The sequence below is a fragment of the Phyllostomus discolor genome, chromosome 10 (assembly GCF_004126475.2).
Source record: "Phyllostomus discolor isolate MPI-MPIP mPhyDis1 chromosome 10, mPhyDis1.pri.v3, whole genome shotgun sequence".
Lineage (NCBI taxonomy): Eukaryota > Metazoa > Chordata > Mammalia > Chiroptera > Phyllostomidae > Phyllostomus > Phyllostomus discolor.
In genome coordinates this window covers 20,632,375-20,655,150 of record NC_040912.2, presented here as the reverse complement: position 1 = coordinate 20,655,150, position 22,776 = coordinate 20,632,375, and the positions used below count along the sequence as shown (strand labels likewise).

Sequence of the window (22,776 nt, the reverse complement as noted above, 5' to 3'; positions counted from 1 at the left end):
AATCTGGGAGTTGCAGTAGAAGGAAATGATAATCCTCTAAATGATGTCTTATCCATGAGAAGGTGCTAGAAAAGCAAATACTGGCCAAAAAGGGTGGCAAGGAAGTTCACCCTGTGCTATAGATGGGGAAAAAAGAGAGTGTTCTGTGAGAATATGAAAAGACAAATTTGTTTTACAGGGAAATGTGGTTCAGAGAACCAAAGATGAGAAATAACATAAAATTGAGTCTGTAACACGAAATTGTTGTGCCCCCAAAAGCAATGTTGAATACCACGGAGATGCTTTCATATGTCAAAGCTCAGGCATACAACAATCACAAGTGAGGAAGGGCTCACAGTGAAAATGTAAATGCATACACACATATACACATGTGCACACATGTGTTAATAATGAAGAATAAAAAACATCTTGAGGAAGATTTCAACATATGCAACAAATGGAGAATTTATACCATACATATAAAAAGTAGTGGAGGAGCTAGAAGAATAGTATAAACTAAGAATAATTTTTAAAAATATTTAGACATAAAAATAGTAGAAGTAATGACAAACAAATAAGGGACTAAGAAAAATGGCAGATCAATTTAAACACAAACCAAATAAAAACACCCCAAAATAAAAATTGGTGTTACAAAGAGGAAAATAAAAATAGGAAACTACCACATGGAAATGCTACAGAGAAATTTATATAAATGAAAACATGAAAGACTTAGAGACAGAAAAATTAGATTGAGAAATCTAACTTGTGTCTAATTGGAGTTCAAGAAAGAGGAAATGAAAAGAATGATGGAGAGGTGACATTAGAAGTAGTAATGGCTGATAAGATTTCAGAAGTGGAGGAAAAAAAAAGAAGACAAGTATCCCTCAATTTAAAAACCAAAATAAAGCCCAAGAAATTTAAAAAGAAAGAAAATAAACCAACTATGTGTTTTAGTGAAACTACAAAAGACTAAGGACAAGGAGATAAAGCTCAATGGAAACCAGAAACAAAAGATATATTTGAAATGAAAAAAGTATATAAACAAAGTACAGCAGACTTTTGGTCAAAGAGTAATAAAATATCTTCAAATCTCAATACATCTTTTTAAATTTCAAATGTCAGCCTATAGCACTGTACCAGCTAACTTGTCATTTAAGATTGAAGGTAAAGTGAAAGCATTTTCAGATAAAGGACAATCACTTAATTAATAACAAACCATTATCTTAAAAATCACAGAATAATTTTATACTTTTTACTTTAGAAATAATGAAATTAAAGCAAGAAATAATTATGGTAGGAGATTGAAAAGGAAAATAGAAAAAAAGAAAGATGAAAAAGGTGAGATTGATATGATCTGAAGAGAAACCAGAGTATGAAAAGGAAAAATGAAAAAGGTGAGCATAAACTTTGAGAAAGCAAGTAAACATTAACTTATTTATAAAAAATTGAATAATGTTAGTTAATAATAGTAAATAATAGTAAATGGGAAGTTAAAACTAGTTATAATTAAATCCTAGACAACAATGATATTGGAGATGTAGGGTTTAATTTAAAACATTATTAAATCAACTAAAAACATTAAAATGTATGATTAACCACTAAAATGAAATGAAATTTATAATTTCCAAAATAACAAAACAAAAATTAGTTTTAGAAAGAAGAACAAAGTGGGGCCACCATACTTCCTTATTTCAAACTATATTACAAAGTTATATTAATCAAAACAGTAGTAAATAAAACCAGACACACAGATCAATGAAAGAGAAGAGCCCAGAGATAAACCTACGTATAGACGGTCAATTAATTTACAGCAAAGGAACCAAGAATATACAATGGGGAAAGGACAGTCCCTTCAATAAATGATGTTGGGAACACTAAATAGTAACATGAATGAAAATAAAATAAATGAAAATGGACCTCCATCTTATACTATACACACAAAAAAACAACTCAAAATAGATTGTAGGCTTGAATGTGAGAGCTGAAACCATAATATTTTTAGAAGAGAACATGGAGGGGTAAGCTGCTTGACATTGGTCTTGCTTGGCAAGGGTTTTTGTTATTGTTGTTGTTTTGATTTGATGCTAAAAGCAAAGGTAACAAAACCAAAAATAAACAAGTGGAACTACATAAACCTAAAAAGCTTCCACACAGCAAAGGAAATCGCCAAAAAACTGAAAAGACAATCTATGGAATGGGAGAAAATATTTCCAAACCACATACCCAATTAAGATTAATATGCAAAATATATAATGGATCAGACAACTCAAAAGGAAAAAACCCACAAATAACCCACTTAAAAAAATGGAGCAGAGAGGATGAATAGACATTTTGTTCCAAAGAAGATATAAAAATGGCCAACAGGTACATAAAACGGTGTTCTACACCACTAATTATCAGGAGAATACAAATGAACTCCACGATGAAATATCACCTTACATCTGTTAGTATATCTATAATAAAAAAAAATAAGAGATGAAAAATGCTGGCAAGGATGTGTAGAAAGGGGAATCCTTGTGCACTCTCGGGAAATAAATTGGTGTAGCCACTACAGAAAACACTATGAAGTTTACTTAATTAGAAATGACTTAATTAAAAATAGAAGTACCATTGATTTGGCAGTCTCACTCGTAGATGTCCACCCAAGGAAATAAAACCAGTATCTCTGTGCTTGCATGTTCATTGCAGCATGGCCCACAATAGCCCAGGTGTGGAAAGAACCTGAGTGTCTGCTGACAGATGAATGGATAAGGAAAATGAGATATATGGGGTAGGCAAAGGTAGGATTAAAGTTGTTTGCGTGGAAAAAATATATAATACAAGAATAAATAATAATACAAGAATACACTCTGTGTTTTGCATAGTCATAACTGTAAACCTACTTTTATTACCCCTGCACGTGTGTGTATGTGTGTATATATATCTGTGTATAGATGTATAGATAGATATAGATATAGCTATAGATGATATAGATATAGATATAAGTAATGGAATGTCATTCATTGTTAAAAAAGAAGAAAGACATCTGGTCGTTTGAAACAACATGGATGAACCTGGAGAGCATTCTGCTAAATTAAATAAGCCAGACAGATAAAGACAAATACTGTATGGTATCACTTATGTGTAGAATCTAAAAAAAAAAGAGTGTTAAACTCATAGAAAGAGAGAGTAGAGAAAGTGGTTGTTAGTGGCTGGGAAGTCAGGGAAATACGGAGAGGATAGTAAAAGTCTACAAACTTTCAGTTACAAAGGAATAAGTTCTGAGGAACTAATCTACAACACGATGACTGTAGGTGTTAAGTACACAACTATAGCAATATAATTATGTGGCACTTTATTGCATAATTCAAATAAAGTTCATAACATTGCATTATATATTTGAAATGTATTGAGGGTAGAACTTAACTGTTCTCATACACCAAAAATGAAAGACAAACAAGAAGGATGATAGATGTGCTAAGTAACTCAATGAGGGAAATCCTTTCACAACATATATGTATATGAAATCATCATGTTGTATACTTTAGACATTTTACATCAATTTAAAAAAAGAGAAAGAACTCATGGACACAGTCAACAGTGTCTCCACCAGGGGGTGGAGGTGGAAGAGGGTATGGGGGGACAAATGGTAATGGAAAAATATAATAGAAAAGTAATTATTAATAAAAATTAAATATCTTACAATTTAATTTCTCATTTATACTTCAATAAAGCTAAAAATACAAATTTGAAACCATTGTCTGAATAAATTTGGTTAGTATTAAATTATGGGTATTTTTAATTTCTTTTGGCTTTTTTGGTATTTTTTAAAAGGTTTATAGTGAAAAATATTTTCCTAATTAAAAAAAGGCAAGAACTCAACAAAACCGTGAAAGTTCATCGGAGCTTCAGGACAGAAGAGGTACTCCGCTGGCCCGAGCACCAGATCTGACCGGAGGTGGAGAGAAAGAGAACTAACACAACTGAAGTGCGGAGTCCAAGCCAACCCTGTCATAGAGGGAGTTGGCCTGCCTGTCTCTGTCCGCATTTGACAGGAAAAGGAAAATTGAAAAAGAAGTCACTCTGTGGGGCTATTCAAAACAACACTAAAGAATGGAGATCTCATTTGATAATTTTCTAGGACAATACTATTGCAAAGGTTTAAAATATGCAGGATAAATTGAGGAGTAGATCATTCAAATCAGGAAAATCTGGCAGAATCATGTTTTGTAAGAGAGAGAATAATATATAGATTTATTAATTTATTGATCAAATTTGTATTAACTGCCTCCATTTGTAAGCTATCTGTACATTATTCATCAACCTAATGGTGACAACTAAAACATTTATTTAGCAAATATTTATTACACTTCAATGATCAACTCTACTCTTGGGCCATCTCTACTTTACGGGATTTGAATTAGTGTAGATCATGCAGATCACTGCACTGTTACAGTACAGGGTGCTGTGAGTAGCAGGGCATACAGTATAATCTGAGAGATCCCTGAAGTGTCTGGGAAGAATAACGTGCCTGGAACGCAGTATTCCCTCAATTAAGTACTCATGAATAAATGATTGCATAATTGAATGAGCTGATATAATAGCACTAGAAAAGAGTAGAGAGAGAGGAAGCTTGCAAAAGACAGGGCAGGCAATTGAATAAAGGTTTTCATCATGGGATGATATGATTGGATTTGTTCTTAAACACCTGGCTGTGCTGTGGAGAGCGAAGACTGGCAAAGACCTGGTAGGACACTGCCTCAGTAAGCCGATGATGACAGTGGGCAAAACTAGAGTAGTAATAACCATGGGGAAGAGAGCAAACCATGGATTTAAAGGATTTTAGGGGATTAAACCATGAGAGTGAATGAGTTCCCCAAGGGATATATACATAAGAAAATATTTTTGGCTCTTCTGATAATCCCCTGACATAGTTCCAGACAAACCAGACGGCTTGTTGCATTTTTTTCTGAATATGTCCCGGGTTTTTCCTGTTGTGCAGATCTCTTCATGCTCACATCCTCTTATCTCTTCTCCTCCAATCCCCTTTCTTCAAATCCCACTCATCACTCAAGGTGAGCCTCGACGTTGCCACCTTCATGCAATCTTCCATGATCTCGGTTCTCCAACATACAGAATCTCTATTTCCTCAGAAGCTCCAGATTTCCCCCCTTATTTCTTTTACTGCATTTATTACATATTGTCTGCTATGGTGGCTATTGTGTATGTTATGCACCTACCCAATTGTGCTTTCAGGCCTGGAGCAATATCAGCTCCACTGTTTCCCACTAAAGTACTTGACACACGGTCTGTCTGTGCATAGCACAGTCTCTATATGTAGTATGTCACAGTGCATGGAATGATAATACACTATGAATTCAAACATTTCATTAACTATGGGTTTACAGCTTATTTTCATTAAAAACTTTAACCTCCTTTTAAAACTGTTAAAATTTTAGAGCTGATTGTAAGACCAAGTCTATTGTTGATTGATGTCAATATATAATAATAATTTATTATTACCATATGTGGTTTAATATCTGTATCTTGAAATAAATAACAATAACCTGATTTTAAACAAAGTATCCAAAGTGATATGTAGGTTTATAATGATGCTATTTTCTGTGATGATATTCATAAATCTTATAAAATAATGAAAACTATATAAGCATTCAATAGAGCACAGAGAATAGGAAGAGTAAAATTTAGATATTAGAATTTTTAATAACTTGGTTTCATTTTACGTTTCCCCAAGCTTAGAAAGCAAGAGAGGCAAATTGGATAAACTTGTTTTTTGGAAATTTTTCTGAATCAATGTGCCTCCTTGGTACTGGGCCAGTAGAAAATGTAGAAGAATCATTTGGCCTCTATTTGGCTTCTGGATATTGAGGACATGTGTGTCGGATCAGAGTTACAGGGTGATTTCCATGAATCTATTCCAACCTCTTTGGAAGTGAAACCCATCTGTCAGTTCCTTGAGCCAGAGCTCCGCTCTCATAAGTCATCTATCAAAACTCTGGAATTTGGCTGATCACGCTGACTGCTGCAGAGGTGCCTTTCATGAAATAACAACTTTACCTACATCATAATCACAGGGAGGAAAAAAGTGACATGATTTAAAAAAATCCTCTTTGTTTTTCTCTTTGAATTCTTTATTTCCCTTGATGAGACAAAGGGCAATAGTGGCCACCTCTCCCCCACCCCAAATCAAATACACAGTCTTGATTTCATAGCAGTCAACTCTGATATTTTTGCTCCATGCTGATGAGATGGATATGCTACCTTGCCTTTCTGCAGGCATACTGAAAGTAAATTGTGGAATCCCTTTTAAAGAGAGAATGCACATATGGGAGCTCTTTTTCGTAAAAATGATTGTGCAACTGAATGTTAAACATGCCATCCATAAAATTAAATTTAAGCATGTCCTTTTTTTCAAGGCACTTGCCCTGCCTCTGGAGAGAAATTCAGCACAAGGAACACAGTTTTACTTCTGCTGTAGTACCTATGAATTAGCATGTGATTACTAGATACACGTTAGGCAGTTTCATCAATTTCCATCAATGTAAAAGTCAAAGATTCTTACTATTTATGTAGCATTACTCTCTTTGCTCTCGAATTATCTCAAACTTGACACAAAAGAAATATATAGACAACTTAAATAGTTATCTTATAAATTCATTATTCAGTTTGGAGAATAAAACCTCTAATGTTTTCTTTTGAGATCTTTTGCTCCAAAACGCTATTATTGGGCAAGAAGTAAACTTCAAATTGGTTTATTTTGATACTTTTATTCACTCTTTGAAAAAATTTTTGAAAGAAGAGTGCTAGTACTGTGAACCCAGTATATTTTGGAAGGTTTCTAACAACAGAATTTTTTTGGTCTAGATAAATAGAATCCTGAGATTACTCAATATTTTGTTATCAGTTTAATTAGTTTAGAAATATTTGAATGTAGCCTCAAATTTTGATCCTGGAAACCAGAATAAACTAAGATTCATGCTGGTTAGCAGCCAACTTAGACAAAAGGCTCAAAATATTTTCAAAATAAAACAGAAGAAAGGAAAGAAAATGAGAGAAAAAAAGAAAAAAAAGGGTTGAGATTTAGTCATAAAAATCTCCCTTCTAGATGAGCCCTCTTTTGTAACTTGTCACTCGGCCAATGATTAGAAATGGTCAGTAGTTATTAGCAATCCTACCTGGATACTTCATGTAGAGGAAATAGTTGTGTGGACTTAATTATCTTATTAGTTTGTTAAATTGTATGTTTTTCCTATCATCTTATGAAGACCTTCAAATCTACAAAAACATAAAAAATAGTAAGTAGTAAAAATTCTGTACATCTTTTTTTTTAAAGATTTTATTTATTTATTTTTAGAGAGGGAAGGAGAGAGAGAGAGAGAGAGAGAGAGAGAGAGAGAGAGAGAGAGAGAGAGAGAGAAACATCAATGTGTGGTTGCTGGGGGTTATGGCCTGCAACCCAGGAATGTACCCTGGCTGGGAATCGAACCTGAGACACTTTGGTTCCCAGCCCGCACTCAATCCACTGAGCTACGCCAGCCAGGGCAAAATTCTGTACATCTTTACAGCTTTAACATATACTATGCCATATGTGCTTTCCCCCCTCTATCCTCCTCTCTCTAAACATTAATGGACATTTGAAATTGAAAACAGCAAGAACTTTGTCCCTATATACTTTGGTATACATACCCTAAGAAGGACTTTTCTCCTATTATTTATAAAAATGTCATCAGATGCAAAAAATTTAATATTGATAAAATAACTATATAGTGTACAGTCCACATTCACATTTCCCTAAATGTCTCAAAAACATGTGTGTGCATGGGTGTAACCTGGATATATACTCAAGAATCAAGCACTGAATTTTGTTAAATTTTATATTTAATACAAATACCACTTTGAAATTTTTGGGCTTAGATGCAGCATAATAAAATCCAATAACTTTTCAATTTTAACTGAATATTCAATAGGCAACTTAAAGAAAATATTTACATCCAGTTTCTACCAAAAAGATGTAGAGTTAGTTCAAAATGTCGGAGTAATTGATATCTCTAATTTGATAAACATCATCCTTCAATTTAGTATTAATATTAAAGGCTATCAGAAATTCTATTACCTGAGATCAAATATACAATTAGTAGGTAAAATTTTTGATAAAATATACTTTTAATGATGTTATTATGTAATAATAAAATACTCTGCCATACTTGTAAGTAGAAAAATAATTGCTTTCTTTATCCTTCCAAAAGATTTTTTAAAAAGTGAGTCTCATAAAGGTTAATAATGAACATTCGTTAAAGATTGTACTGGATGAGGAAACCATGATGATTTTATGTTTCAAAATAGAATGTAAAGAAGAGAAATGAAATATTAAAATGAATGTGCAATAGGAGGTGAAATTGATTTTTGTCGTGTGGGCAAGGGAGGCTAGATGGAGCAAATTTACATCTTATCTATAGATAAGAATTATTTTACATTACTACCAGTTATCTAACATTTATAAAGTTGTAAAGTAGCTTCCCTAGAATAAGACTCTGACACCTGGAAAGGTCTTTGCTTAAAAGTCTATACAATGTGTAGTTTTTTACTAAAGTACACCTTTTAAAAATATCCTTGATTAATATCCTTGATTAATACCTGCCCTCCTTGGCTGGCGTAGCTCAGTGGATTGAGTGCGGGCTGGGAACCAGTGTCCCAGGTTCGATTCCCAGCCAGGGTACATTCCTGGGTTGCAGGCCATAACCCCCAGCAACCGCACATTGATGTCCCTCTCTCTCTCTCTCTCTCTCTCTCTCTCTCTCTCTCTCTCTCTCTCTCTCTCCCCCCTCCCTCCCTTCCCTCTCTAAAAATAAATAAATAAAATCTTAAAAAAAATACCTGCCCTCAACCAATCAGAATGCACAATTATCTTCCATTATAATTATAGTTATCTTCCATTTTCCAAAACTTCCAGTTTATGTGACTTCACATTAGTATGATAATTTTTTTCCCAAAAAAGCAAAACTTTTTTATTTGGTTAGCAAAAATAGGAACTTAATGTAGGTCTTTTGTAAAAGCAAAACGGCCTATAGGGCACTGTTCCCTTTAAGTCATTTTGGCTTACAGAAGGTTTCAGAGGAACCCTGTAAGCTGCACAGATGACTACATTTAACATCGCATGAATGGCAATGTTATGGCATTTGAATTATTGAGATCTGTACAATTAATAGATGCCCGATAAAGGGTAAAATAAAGTGTGAATATGCAAATATGTAAACTGTTCTCATCAGCAGCTTTATTGGCAAATATGCTAACATGTGCTCTACACAAATGCCATTAAGCTGCCAAACTAAAACTATTAGTTAAAGTGTTATTTTGATGAGTCTTTGACATACAACATTTCTTCACATTGATGTGTGCCAGGCTTCTTATGTATGGGAATGAGAATGAGTAGAGATCTGATTAAATGGGGAAGTAGATACCTGCTTTTTCTAAAGAGGTAAAGAGCACCTCCCTATTGACAGGCATCCAATGATTTCTAGAATAAGAGCAAAATAAAACATGACTTCACAGACTCTCACTACTCTTTGAAACTAGAGTAGTCCCCAATTATTCATGGGGGATATATCCCAAACCGCCAGTGGATGCCTAAAATCACAGATGGCACCAAACCAAATATACAGGATGCCGCAAAAGTAGGTTAAAGTTGTGAGGAGGCAAAACAGAGTTTATTCTTGTATCCTTATTTATTAATTATTATATTTTAATATGAGCAGCTGTAAACCTACTCCTGTCTCACCCTGTTTATTCTGTTCATATCTTCTACCCACAAATTTCATGCCTTTTCCATCTTAACTGAGTGTGCACCACAGACTGTGGTGATAACTTCTGCTGTTTGAGTTGTGACAGCAAAACTAGCACACATTTCTTCTTTTTCCATACAATTTCATGGGTCGAAGACTCATTCTCATCCTTTACTTTAGTCACTTCAACATACAGTTTATTTTCTTTCCTTATTAAGTTGAGAACTTTTACCTTCTCACTTAAAGGAAGCACTTTATGGTTTCTCTTTGGCAAACCGGAATCGCCAGCATCACTTACCCTTATGCTTTGGGGCCACTATTCAGTCAAATAAGGGTAACTTGAACACAAGCACTGAGCTACTATAACAGTTGATCTGATAAGCAAGGCACCAGGTAAGTGACTAATGTACAGGCAGCATATATATATGCCATAGAGAGAGAGAGAGAGTGTGTGTGTGTGTGTGTGTGTGTGTGTATGTATATATATATATATATATATATATATATATATATATATAGTATGGGTACCTAGGATAAAGATACAATTTACGTATCAGATGGTATAGACCAGGATTTCATCATGCTACTCAGAAAGGTGCACAATCTAAAACTTGTAACTCGTTTAGTTTGGGGAATTTTCCATTTAATATTTTTGGATCATGGTTGACTTTGGGTAACTGAAACCATGGAAAGGAAAACTGGATAAGGGGGGGAACTACTGTTTATAGCTTGTCCAAGTCATTGACCCCTATCTTACATCCCTCACTCATCCCCCTCCCCCTGGAACTCTGTGCACTCTCCTCTATACTATGTTGGAGCAACACTTCCTTACCCTAACATAGGGTATTGGAGAGGATGGTCCATAGGAAATACTATGTCATGGTTTGGGCCACGAGTAGAATCAAAGCAGTTAGTAAATTGATCAGTATTAGTAACAGCATCCACTTACAGGCACAATTTTTTTTGTTTGTTTCATGTTACACATCTGGAAATATTGTAAGGCTTTTAAACTTTTAATTTCTTTATTATAGTAAAAGTATACAAATTTGGTATAGAAATATTAGAAAGTAGTAGGTAAATTTTTTAAATAAAAATGAAGATTCTAATTCGGGATCAGGGGCATGGTTTGGGGAGACACTACTAGCATTCAGTATAATTCCTTCAATTTTTTGTTTTATGTTTCTCTCTTTGTTAATTCACTACATGTGAAAATCACACTAAATACTTTGTGTATATATTTTTATGTACCATTATGTGAACATTCTTCTATGCAATTACATATTCTTAAAAATATGATTTTTAAGGGTTATATAGTGTTTCACTGCATACATGCTCAATTTTTATCCACTCCCCTGAAACTGAGCATTCCGTATTCTCCTAATAAGATGATGCTATAAAGAACAAGGCCATAGTAATTTCTGTACAAGAATCCTTCAGTTAAACTTTGTACTTCTTATGACACATGTTTATGACTGAAATTACTATATCAAAGACCACCAACATTTTAAATTTCTTAGTATGTATTGCCAAAACTCCTTGTAACATTGTGTAAATATTTATAATCCCATGAGTAGTATAAAAGAAGGCATATCTCATTACACTCATATCTATCTTGGTATTATCTGTGTTTAAAAATATATGTTAATCTGAGACATGACAAAAAAGGACCCTGGTGGCTTTTGTTGAGACTTTTTTTAATAATTCCTTAGGTAATTCAGCTTCTATTAGAATTGTTATTTATACCAGCTCTGAATAAAAACAGATTCATCCTTAAGGTCATTTCTTTTTAGTGAGTAAATAAATATGTTTATAAAATAATGGGGAAGGATAAGCACAGACATGGTAAATATTTTAATGTAACATGAATTACTTGGGTAGTGATTAAATGGATCAATCCAAATTCTTATATTCATTCTGTGAAGCTTTGCTTTTCATTGAAGTTTTTTCCGTAGCTTTTCTCTTACCTGGACATCTAGGCACCGAGCTCACTGTTTGACCCATAGCAGTTTCTCAATAAACATTTGTTGCATGAATGAAAGAGACAAGTCAGCCTCTATTGTGATGTGTGGTTTCTCATAGAATATTTCACATGTGTAAATGTGGCCAAAATTTGTCCTAGTTTTATTTGCCCCAGTCCTGTTCATCCTTTGCCCTAATAAAAACCAGCCTTCCACACATCAGATTTTATTGGCTAAAATCTTATCAAACCTGGGTCTGGCAGAGATCCCAAAAGCAGAATTTTGAATTCCATGTTACTTCTTCATAACATCTGATAATGCACACTTTGCTGTAACTATCACTGGACTAGGTCCATGGTTAAACTTGGACTGACACACCAAGGAGATGGTCCGCCCTGAAAGAAACCAGTTTGCTCTCTGCCTACAGGGACACTGTTGTTTGGCCATGTCAGACGGAGCCTTGGAACAGGCAGGTAAGCCGTGAGATGGCAATTATTTTCTGACATCAGTTCTGAGAAGGATATTCAGAGTTGATTTCTAATAGAAAATGGCAGGTATAAAATTAATCATAACAAAACTTTCTGCAGGCCACAAATTAACAAATACTTCATGTTCCAATACAATTCTTAGCTTACTGAGCCATGCTATAGTTTTAGAATGGAAATAAGGGATCAGAATTTCTGTGTAGAGTTGACTTGGAGAAAAAAAATATTTGCTCTGCATGGGATCTTGACTGTATTATTAGAGCTGGAAAAAATAGCCCTGGAGAATGTCAACTTGCTCATTGACCCAGAGCAAATCATTTTGTCACCTAACTGCACACTAAATTACTCTCAAGCCTCAATTTTCACCTATTTTTAGGGGCAAAACATTGGATCCTGATTGCATCAGGTATGATTCATTATTAAAGTCACTTTCTGAAGAGTTTCATACCCAGGAAAACTAATCCAACAGAAAAAATATCATTATACAATCAATAAAAAGAAAAATGAAGAAACACATCCCCAGGCTGGGTATCTGCAACAAAGCATCACCTAGCAGAGGTGAGGCAAGGACCCTCAATGACAGTTAGGGAACAACATTAAATTATTGCCTGAGAAATTAACTGAAAAACCCAAACAAATGCAAAACCCTTGCCTTTATCTTTTTTCCCTAGAACCAGCTTACCCCTATTTTACCAGCCTCACCCATTGTATTGGATAGAACTTGTATTTCTTCTATAGCATTCCTTTCCACAGGAAATTAAAGTCTATGGTTTTCTAACAGGCAGCAGTACGAGTGTCTACCTTGGTGGGCAGGTGATAAAATAGATCTTAAACTAACAGGTAGCTGGAGGCACATATGGCCCAAACCTGAGTTGAAGGCTCTCCAACTAATGACAAAGCATGCTTCTTGCAGGGCCTGAAACATCCCAAAAGATCCGTAGAGCTCAAAAAAAAGTAATTCAAATGAACCCTGCACACTATAAAAATGAAAAGAGAAGTGTTTAAAAGTAGTCTGAGTATGAGAAGAGAGACACGTAAAAGGAGGGAAAAACAAAGACTGAAGCAAAGGACTGGAGGAACATCATGAAAGGTCAGACACAACAGCCAAGAGACACAACTAGGAAATAAAATATTGAACATTAAGAGTTGGGCAGAATCACATATTGGAAATGCACATAGGACAGAAAAGTGAAAGAGCAAGTCAACAAGAGAAAAACAGGAAGGAAAAGAATAACAATGGAAATAAGGAAAAGATACCTAGAAATAAAAAGATCATTGAAAAAAAACTATCTGGCATTTATTCACATTTTGCCATACCAATTACCTGCCCAAACTGAAATTACAGAATTCCTCTGCGATTCGCCTTAATAGACTCAGCCAGGTGCATTATCTGCAGGCATTCTCATTCAGGAGAAAAATTAGCCAATCATGGGTCTGGATGTGAATTTAAGGGACAAGAATAAGTGAAAGCTCTCCAAATGATATTTATGCAGTGGTCCAATCAAAATTGCATAAATTACTGAATTCAATTGCCAGGAAAAGGGGTTAAATTTAATACAGCTAGACAGCTGAGCAGCTGCTTTCATGATTTAAATAAAAACAAGCTGAAACCCTTGCTGTCAGCTCAGTGATATATGACTTGTAATGGGATGTTTCCAACCTTCACTCCCATATGGCCGCCTACACTTTAGGTAATGCTCCTTGCCTCCAGTGCAGCTTGCTTTTCAGAAAACATCTGGGTCCCATTCCTGCTCTATTAGCCACAACGTTGCCTCCTACAAGCACAAATGATTCATTGGACAACATCCCTTCGCTTCAGGATCAAATTAGGACGTTTCATTGATAATTTTATCATGTTTACAAGCAGAGATACTATATGCAAACATGGCATGCATTCAATCCCCAAAGTTCCTTCACACAGTGTTCATGCTAGTATAGATAATAGAGTTAAAAATCAAAGGTGAATTTTAGTGGTTGGAAGTAGAAAAACAAATGAAAGGCTATCCAACAGGGTGGAGATTTTGTCTTGCTACTGCCTTACTCCTTTGTACTAGAAACTTCTCTTCATCTGTGCATTCCCCCATCCTTCCAAAAAAACAAAGGAAAAGGAAGCAAAAAAGACAGTCTTCTGCAAAGTATGTGCAGTGCAGAAGGGAAAAAAATGAGAATTTTGCCAATTTCACAAAACTTTTACCCATTTCAAAGTCAAATAGAAAAGAATTTATTCTACTGTAGAATTGAAATGTCAGAAAGGACAATGCTCATGGAAAAATAGAAAATTTAATATATAAAAACAATCATAATTCATACCAGGTCCATTTTGTGTGTCTTACAAACCAAACTGTTGCTCAGGTCTTCTAACAAGATATTCACTACTCCTGTAGAATCTCAAATATGCTAGATGCTATCCTGAAAAAGGAATTAGAAATATTTTCTTGATACTTGATACTTTAAGACTCTGCCTCCAATGATCAATTTGTGACTAACTGCTAACAATTGTTAAATACAAACCACATTCTCCATTTTGAATTCATGAAACCCAAATTCATGCTAAAACTTATATAATTTACATTAATTTATCATTTTGAAACAGTGTCTACACATAGGCACACATTGTTTTTTAATGAGAGAGAGAGAGAGAAGAAGAAAGGAAGAGAGGGAGGGAGACATCAGTGCGAGAGACAAACACTGATTGATTTTCTCTCTATGCTTTCCAACTGGGGACTGAACATACGACCCAGGCACGTGTCCTGACTGGGAATCAACCCGGTAGCCTTTCAGCAGGGGTGGGCACAAAGAACTTTAAGCCACGTTTTCTAAAATGATTACTTTCCCCATTGAACATTGACAAAAAGAAGGAATAGGCAAAGGAAGAAGTGGAGAAAGAGAAGGAAGAAGAGGAAGAGAAGGATGAGAGGAGATGAAAAAGCAGCAGGAACCCAAGCAGCTTCCTGGTGGCTGCTCACAAAAGCTTTGAGAATTCTGTGTCAGGAAACAGGGAAAAACATTAATCACCAAAGCAGCACCATCCTTTTTCTTGCAAGGAAATGCAAAGATTCTTACATTTTTCCCTCTTACAGTTATGTTTACTGGTACTCTGAAAAATTGAAGGTCAGAGAAGTTCACAGTAAAGATAATTGAGGAGTGCAGCTCCTGCCTAAACACTGATGTGTAATTTTCCACACCCGACCACCAGCCATTACAAAGGCTTTCCCTGGCCCCCTGATGGGTGAAATCTGCCCTCCCTACCCCAGTCTTGGCACCCAGCCCACGCATCGCCTGTGCATTGCCACCTCTGTTGGGAGCTGCGGTCTAGAACTCAGCATCTAGTCTCACCCCAGCCTCCCTGGGATATGCTCGCTCACATGCAGACATCTTTGGCTCAGGCGACTTCATTCCTCAGTCTCCTTCCCTAAGGCCTTGGGCAGATGTCTTTAGGTGCCTCTGCCGAGACCTCCTTAAGCTGGTGAGGCAGGGAGACTTTGAACAGTCCTCTCTGACTCAGTCAGTACTCAGTATGTTTCCACTCTCAGCTCTTTCCCGCTGCTGCCTCCCCAACCCAGACTCCATAAAACTGCCAGAGCATTTTATTTGGCAGAGAGGAGCAACCTCCACATCTGTGCTGTTTCACCCGGCCCTCCACCTGTGTGGGGAAAATAGAACAGGGGGAACTGATGCTTTCTCTGGTTTTGGGCTCCTGCCTCTACCATCAGAGTATGAAAGGCTGGTCTCCTTCATTTTTTGGCTCACCGTTTTAATCAGCTACTCTGACCCCTGGCAGCTCAGCCCTCTGTTTCCCAGCTCAGCTGATCCCCAATCTGTAATAATGAGCAACATTAACTCACTTACAATTTAAAGCACCATCAGAAGAGGTTTTTAAGAACATCACGAAATATAAAGCGTCTCCCTCTTAATATCACATGAATTTCTTAATGTATTAGTTTGATGTTTGCAGTAGGGCAAACAGATTCCCACAGGAAAAAAATATGGTCACTGGGAAGCTCTATCAACTTCTGATACCGTTTTATCCTTTTTGTTTTACAAGCAAACCTATAAATACGACAGCTTGATGGATGCTGCCTCTATGTTTCTCTCTCACTACCCAGCGGTGTAAGCCAGAGTGTGCTCTCTCAGTCCTCAACATTCCCCAGCTTATCTGAAGGCATAGATCAAATTGTCGTTTCTCACGTCAAGAATGTTCTTTGAAGGCCCATATGAAGTCAGTTTAAGATAAAAATAATGTATTAAACGTGATGCCATTTAAGAAAGTATATATCCCTATTTATCCAATAGCTTTGCATAATGAACAGCCCTAATCAACTGATACACATATTTCACTTTGCAATGCAAGATCTAGTGGAAACCAGGCAGCCCTGGGTTAGAATCCTAGATATTCTGGGCAGGACTGCATTATCTGTAAAGGTAATATTACTGGTCTTTCAGGGTTCTGTGAGGGTAAAATGAAATAATGTGATCTTCAACACCTATTTCTTCCCTTTCTTCTACACCTCCTTTCATATGTAACTGTTTTAAAAAGCTTCTTAACTTTGTAGCCTGGAAATAGCATTGGTGTCATGGCAAAAGTAACACCAACCTAACAACCAAAAATAATGGAGAGTTAATTTATATATTCATTGCAGACTCTTAAAAAGTGCCAAAGAGGGGTTATGCACAGAAAAGAAAAAAACTCTTAAAATCCTTTTCACCATCTTTTCCCCTAAAAGTCACGTTTGTCATATGCGTGCATCTGTTGATCGCTCTCACAAACATCTCCAAAATGATTTATTAAAAATGTCTCATCCTCTCACTTGCTGAATGTTTTCTTCTCTATTCCTCAAAGAGTAAACCGACCTCTTCAATGAAAATCATTCTGCTCTCCCCATTACTCATTTGCCCACTCTAATCAATGGTCCAAGAATCCAGCTGGTCATACCGACCTTCTTACCAGGCATGGGGATGGAGATGTTAAGTATCTACATGCATTTAGGGTTCGTAGAGCTAAGTGACTAGCACAAGGTTACAGATTTCATACGTAAAAGACTTAACATTCACTTTTTCTCTTCCTCCCTTTACTCCATCTCCCTCCTGTCCCTGTCCCTGTGGTCTCATTTCATAAACCAATCTGCCTTAATTATGCATCGACATGCCAGAATACATGAGGCATAAAAATTTGAGTTTTGCACCACCGTAAACTTGATGGACAAGAGGATTGGGGAAGAGCTGGGCATGATCGGTTAATGAATGTCAAAGGACTTTATAGAGAAATGAGTTTTGCCTGCAGAGCTTGGAATGTCTGGGCTGTGATTTGAAGAATGCATGCTGAATGGCAGTGCAGAAAACATCTGTCAGAGAGTAGAACCGGAACCAAAGGAAGTTTCAGCTAACAAAATTGCCTCAATTATAACCCAACACTTTAGTACTCTCCCGAAACACAGTAATCGCACCAATGTTTAACTTTCAATGTGCAAACCATGAAAATATTCCATCTGGCTCAACCTAGCACATAAATAGGTAGTAGTAGCAATGATTAGTAGTAGTAGTGACTAGGCAGAAAGGAAGGAAGAGAAGAAAGAGGAGAGAAGTGCTAAGAGGAAACTAAACAAAGCATTTTAAAGAGTAAATTGAGACCATAGGATATCAAATTTTGGCATAGATAAAATTTTATATCACCATTCCTGTCATAAAGTCCTTGTCCTGAAGAAGTAGCCACTTATTTTTGATTCACATCAACTCTCCAAAACAAAGGAACAATAAATCAAAGGGAAAAATTGGAGGCAATGGAAAAAGATCAACCAAATCAATAGCTTCTAAATCTATAGATTTTCACACAAACATAAACATGCTACTTTTAAGTTTTAGACAGCCACAGAAATTATGGAAAGTATATTTAAAATGTGTAAAGAAAAATCCATCTAAAGTGCCAGCCACAGCCCAGAATTCTGCAATCGTACACCCTGACCTGGCTGGGTGTAAGGAAGCACCCTCATGGAGTCAACCCACAAGGGTATCAAGTGAGAAAACACAGGCACTCCAGGAAGCTCCAGGGGAAATTTGAATCTGGAGATCCCATTATTGAAGTGACCACAGAGAATAGAGGTTGCCAGTGCCTGGGTTGGGGGGTTAAGGAGTGACGGCTTCATAGTGACAGTGTTTTTGTTTTGTGTGATGGAAGAATTTTGGAAGTAGAGAGTGGTGATGGTTACTTAACTTTATGAGATCAGTTGATGCCATGGAATCATGCACTTGAAATGCGCAAAATGATCAACTTTAGGTTGTAAACATTTTATCACAATTGAAAATATAAGAAATACAGCAGCAGCCAATACAAAAAAAGTGATGGTGGAGCATAAATATCAACAGGAGACAGGGCAGCAACTTACAGGTTGATTATAGCTATTGATTAAGCATAGCAAGAAGCCTCTGTCTCCGGGGTTGGAGGGAGTCAAGGAGGGTGGAGAGGGTTACCAGAGTCTAGGAGCCAAGGTCCTGGCAGGACTGGAAGTCCAGTGGAAGCTTTCCAATGGGAGGAGGAACCACGAAGTGGTCACAAGAGCTGATGAAGGTGCTGCCAGAGGGGAAAGTAGTCAGGGGAAAAACTCTGGCTTCCACCTTCCTCCTATCACTTTCTCACTGCTGCCCGGCACTGGCCAGAACCATGTGCGAGACAGAGGTTGAAGAGCCCAGGGGCATAATTAGCAGCGTTCGGGCCCCACAAATCCAGAGTGGTGCAAGGAAAAGGCAGGACATGGATCTGGGAGAAACCAGCAAGCCAGCCACATACAACATTTATTGCTGAGAGTGTAGCTGGGCATGCCTCAAAGGAATCTGATGAACAGATATTATAAAATCTTATAATTTGACCAAATTATAAAACACATTAGAAAAAGATAGGTCAAAAAAATCTTCACCTGAAACTCAACCACTAACAATCATCTCTGCAAAGGGATTAAAAGCAGTCCTTCCATTGATGTTTACTAAATAAATTATAGCTAAACTCCTCCAATGTCAGGCTCATCATTTCCTATCTAAAAGGGGGCATAATGGCTTTCTTGCCATCTCTGAGTACTTTATTCTGTCTGAATGTCTCTCTCTCTCTCCCAAGGTTAGTGTGTCATACTGTATATCTTCTTCACCTTGCTAGCACAGTGAAGGATAAATAAGGTCTTGACTTGCTTATCTGCTGGTGCCTGAGTTTTCCTGAACCTGGCTATCACCTGCAAGCAAACTGTTTTCAAAATATGCCACCCAAGTGAATAGCTGGCACAACAGCTCTCAGTGAGACACTCTCTTCTTTAAAACTCATCATGGCTCCTTTTCCTCTCACAGCACAAATTCTTAAAGTCTTTGGTCTACAGCAAGGGTCAGCAGAATTTTTCTGGAAGGGAACACATAGCAAATGTTTTGGGTTTTGCAGGCCATATGGTCCCTGTCACAACCACTCATCGCTGCCCTTCTAGTGTGGAAGCAGCCACAGACAATGTGTAAACTAATGGGAATGGCCATGTTCCAATAAAACTTTATTTATGTACATTGAAATTTGAATTTCATATAATTTCATGTGTCACAAAATATTATTCTTCATTCAGCTTTTATCCTACTATTTAAACATATAAACACTATGCTTAGCTTGTGAGCAGTACAAAAATTAAGGTGGATGGCAGAGCCCAGGTTTCTAATGTACACTTACTAAAATCTGGCCCCTGCCTTCCTCTTCCGGTCTTATGCCCCCACATCCGCCACTCAGCCCCACCCTTTAGTTATGCTGAGCTACTTACTATTCTTGGAGCACGTGATGCTCTTTGCTACAGTTTTTCTCTTCCTGGAATGACCCTCTTCTATGAATTCTGCAAATCCCTGCTCAAAGACAGCTTCCTCTCACAGGCTTGGCCAGGACCTTTGAGCTATGTTAGCCAACAATTCTCTCACAACCTCTTGCTGTCTACAATGTATCTAAACATGGTTCTCACTGTATGGAAATTATCTGTACAGTTTCTTTTCCATTGACCTTCTGTCTCATGAAGATAAGACATTGCTTTATTTATTTTCATCCCCAAAAGTTTGGCTGGAGGAGGGCAAATACATAATGACAGTTGACTAAAATAAAATTTAAGTCATCACATAAGTGACGACCACACAGGTTGAGCTCAGCAAGGCTTCCTCACCTGTTCACTGGTAACTAAGTTCCGTCCAGAGTATCATAGCTGAACAGTCACTCAGACTTGACTTTGTTCATAGACAACCACTGCCATGGTTGGAGAGTAGTGGTTCCTGTTGGAAATAGCTATAGGCAAAAACAAGTTGTTGATTTTGGTTTTATTTTGTTTTCCTATAGTTTTAAAAAGACCCTAAAGAAGAAAAATAAAGACTGAGATCATTATGGTCACGGGTAGCCATAGACTGTTGGTGACATGGAGATGAAATGCCCAGAAGCCCCATTTGGTGACTTAATATCAGTTTTACATTTATACTCTTTGGATAGAAGATCAACATAATTCACTTTGGGAAGTAATTTAAAATATTACTTTCTAAAAACAAACTGGTAAACAAGAAATATTGTGTTTCAGACTGTAAAATTTGCATGTTGCTATTTTTTTTAAGATAAACTGGGAGATAGTAAAGAAATTCCACACCAAAGTTTGCTACCCTTTGGCGTTCCTTGGGAGAGAAAGTTATGTGTTCAATAATCCTACAAACATTGTTCTTGGTGAATGGTGAACCTGAAGACATCTTATAACAGCCCTCAAACACTATAAAGAATGTGTTTAAGAAGGAAAATGAGGTACTGTCTAGGATCTGAGTAAGAGAGGTAATTATAAGGAGTTTAAGTTACACATTGTAAAATATTATCAGTGTGTGATGATTTAAAAAGATTGGGAAGTTTTCTTAATTGAAGACAGTTATTCTGAAGATTTTAAAGAAAAATCTATAGCATGGGGTGGGGGAAAGTATTTCTCAAGAGATAATTAAGGAAAATTCATGTACTAAGATATGATTTTATATAGCTTATTAAAAACTATGTTCATAGATGTTTATAAATAAGAAGTTATCATTTTTCATAATTTTAGAGTGATCATATATGTATTCACAAATCAGTTCAATGAAGAAATGAAAGAGCTTCTTATAGGTAAGTATGGCAAAAAAGATAAAAATCCCATCTTGAACTATGGACATCAAATGTCAGATGTGAAAATGCTCTTTTAAGATCCCTCTTTGATTTGGACATAAGAGATATGTGTAGAGGCAACAACTGGTCCCTGAATTGAAGTGTTTGACTCAAAAGCTAAGAGCTTTTGGCAGGTGCAATGAAGTGAAAGATCATCAATTAAGATGTAAATTGGGATACATAATTTAGATACCAAGAGATTTGGGGTTGCTGCCCTCTTTTTATGACTGGAATTTGTCTTAATTAAAAAAAAATGAAGTCTAGGTACCAGTTAGTGGCAAAAACTTGGATTAGAGTTTTTCATGTAACTCAGATTCTTATTCCATCATCAAAATTCTCAAAAATTTCCCAAACACTGTGATTATGTTACAACTAAACTGAAGCACAGAGCAAGTGCAACCATCACCTCAGACCTAAACAACTCAGAAACAGCCATCCGAGAAACAAAAAATATTTAAACTCCAGCATAGAAAGTGAAGAAATCTCTATAATTAAGGTAAAAAAAAAAAAAAGAGCCTTTGATCTTTGTTTTATGACCATTGGTAATCATCCTCAAATTTGCCTTGTAGGTCTTGGAACTTCCTGAAAGATTATTTTGCTACGAAGGTTTGTGTTTGTAAATATTCATACCAGACGATGGAGAGAGAACAAGGGGAAGCAGCTTCCAGAGGCAGCAGCTGAGATCCAGAACACGTGGGTGGAGAAACTCTGTTTACCAATGTTGTACGTTCTTTCTTCCTTGGAGGGTCAGGCTGACGTCACAGTTCCCAAACAAACATCGACATTAAGCGCATACAGACTCGCTTTTCTTTTTATTGCCCCTGTGTTCTCTTCGTTTGTGAACAGAGGAAATATGTGTCCTTGGTGTTTAAGATCTTTTCTACAGTTCTGTGACAATGTCTCTTTGGCCTGTTTAGGTTAGGTCTAGAGAAACAAGTTACATTTGAAATCTGTCTACACACAACTACAGAATTTAAATTCTGTTTCAGCAAGCGGGATATAAGAAGGCAGAGAAATGAAAAGATATGCTTCCTTAGAACAAAGATTAAAGTTAAAGTGAACATTTTTCTTGCAAGTGTGAAAGACCACAGCTTTCCTTTAAAAATAATTATATACATATACACGGTGAAGCAAAAGTAGGTTTCCAAGTTATTCATATGGAAAATAGTACAGTAATTAATAAATGATACAAGACCAGAATAAACTGTTTTGCCTGCTCACAACTGTAAGCCTGCTTTCACCCCACCTTGTATACTGACCACCAGAGCCTTGGGGGCCCCTGAGCTTCATTAAACTTTAGACAAATTTCATCCTTACTACACACTCTTGACCTCCCTTTTCTTGGAGCAGTTACTTTAGAAAACTTGCACTTGTCAACTTGTTCTTTGCCCCTTTGAAATGTCAATCTCCTA

The 22,776-nt window shown here is 36.5% G+C and overlaps 1 protein-coding gene across 2 annotated transcripts in view; it reads right to left on the bottom strand.

Moving 5' to 3' along the window:
• AGMO (alkylglycerol monooxygenase) overlaps positions 1 to 22,776 on the bottom strand; it is a 286,481-nt gene that overhangs the window by 17,126 nt on the left and 246,579 nt on the right. Inside the window, exon 13 of one of the 2 annotated variants that reach the window (XM_036010553.1) lies at positions 20,364 to 20,482. The exons of the other annotated variant lie outside the window; for it this stretch is intronic. Within the exon in view, the coding sequence (XP_035866446.1) occupies positions 20,411 to 20,482 (72 nt within the window). The 3' untranslated portion in view covers positions 20,364 to 20,410. The remainder of the gene's footprint in view (positions 1 to 20,363; positions 20,483 to 22,776) is intronic. 2 annotated transcript variants of the gene reach the window in all.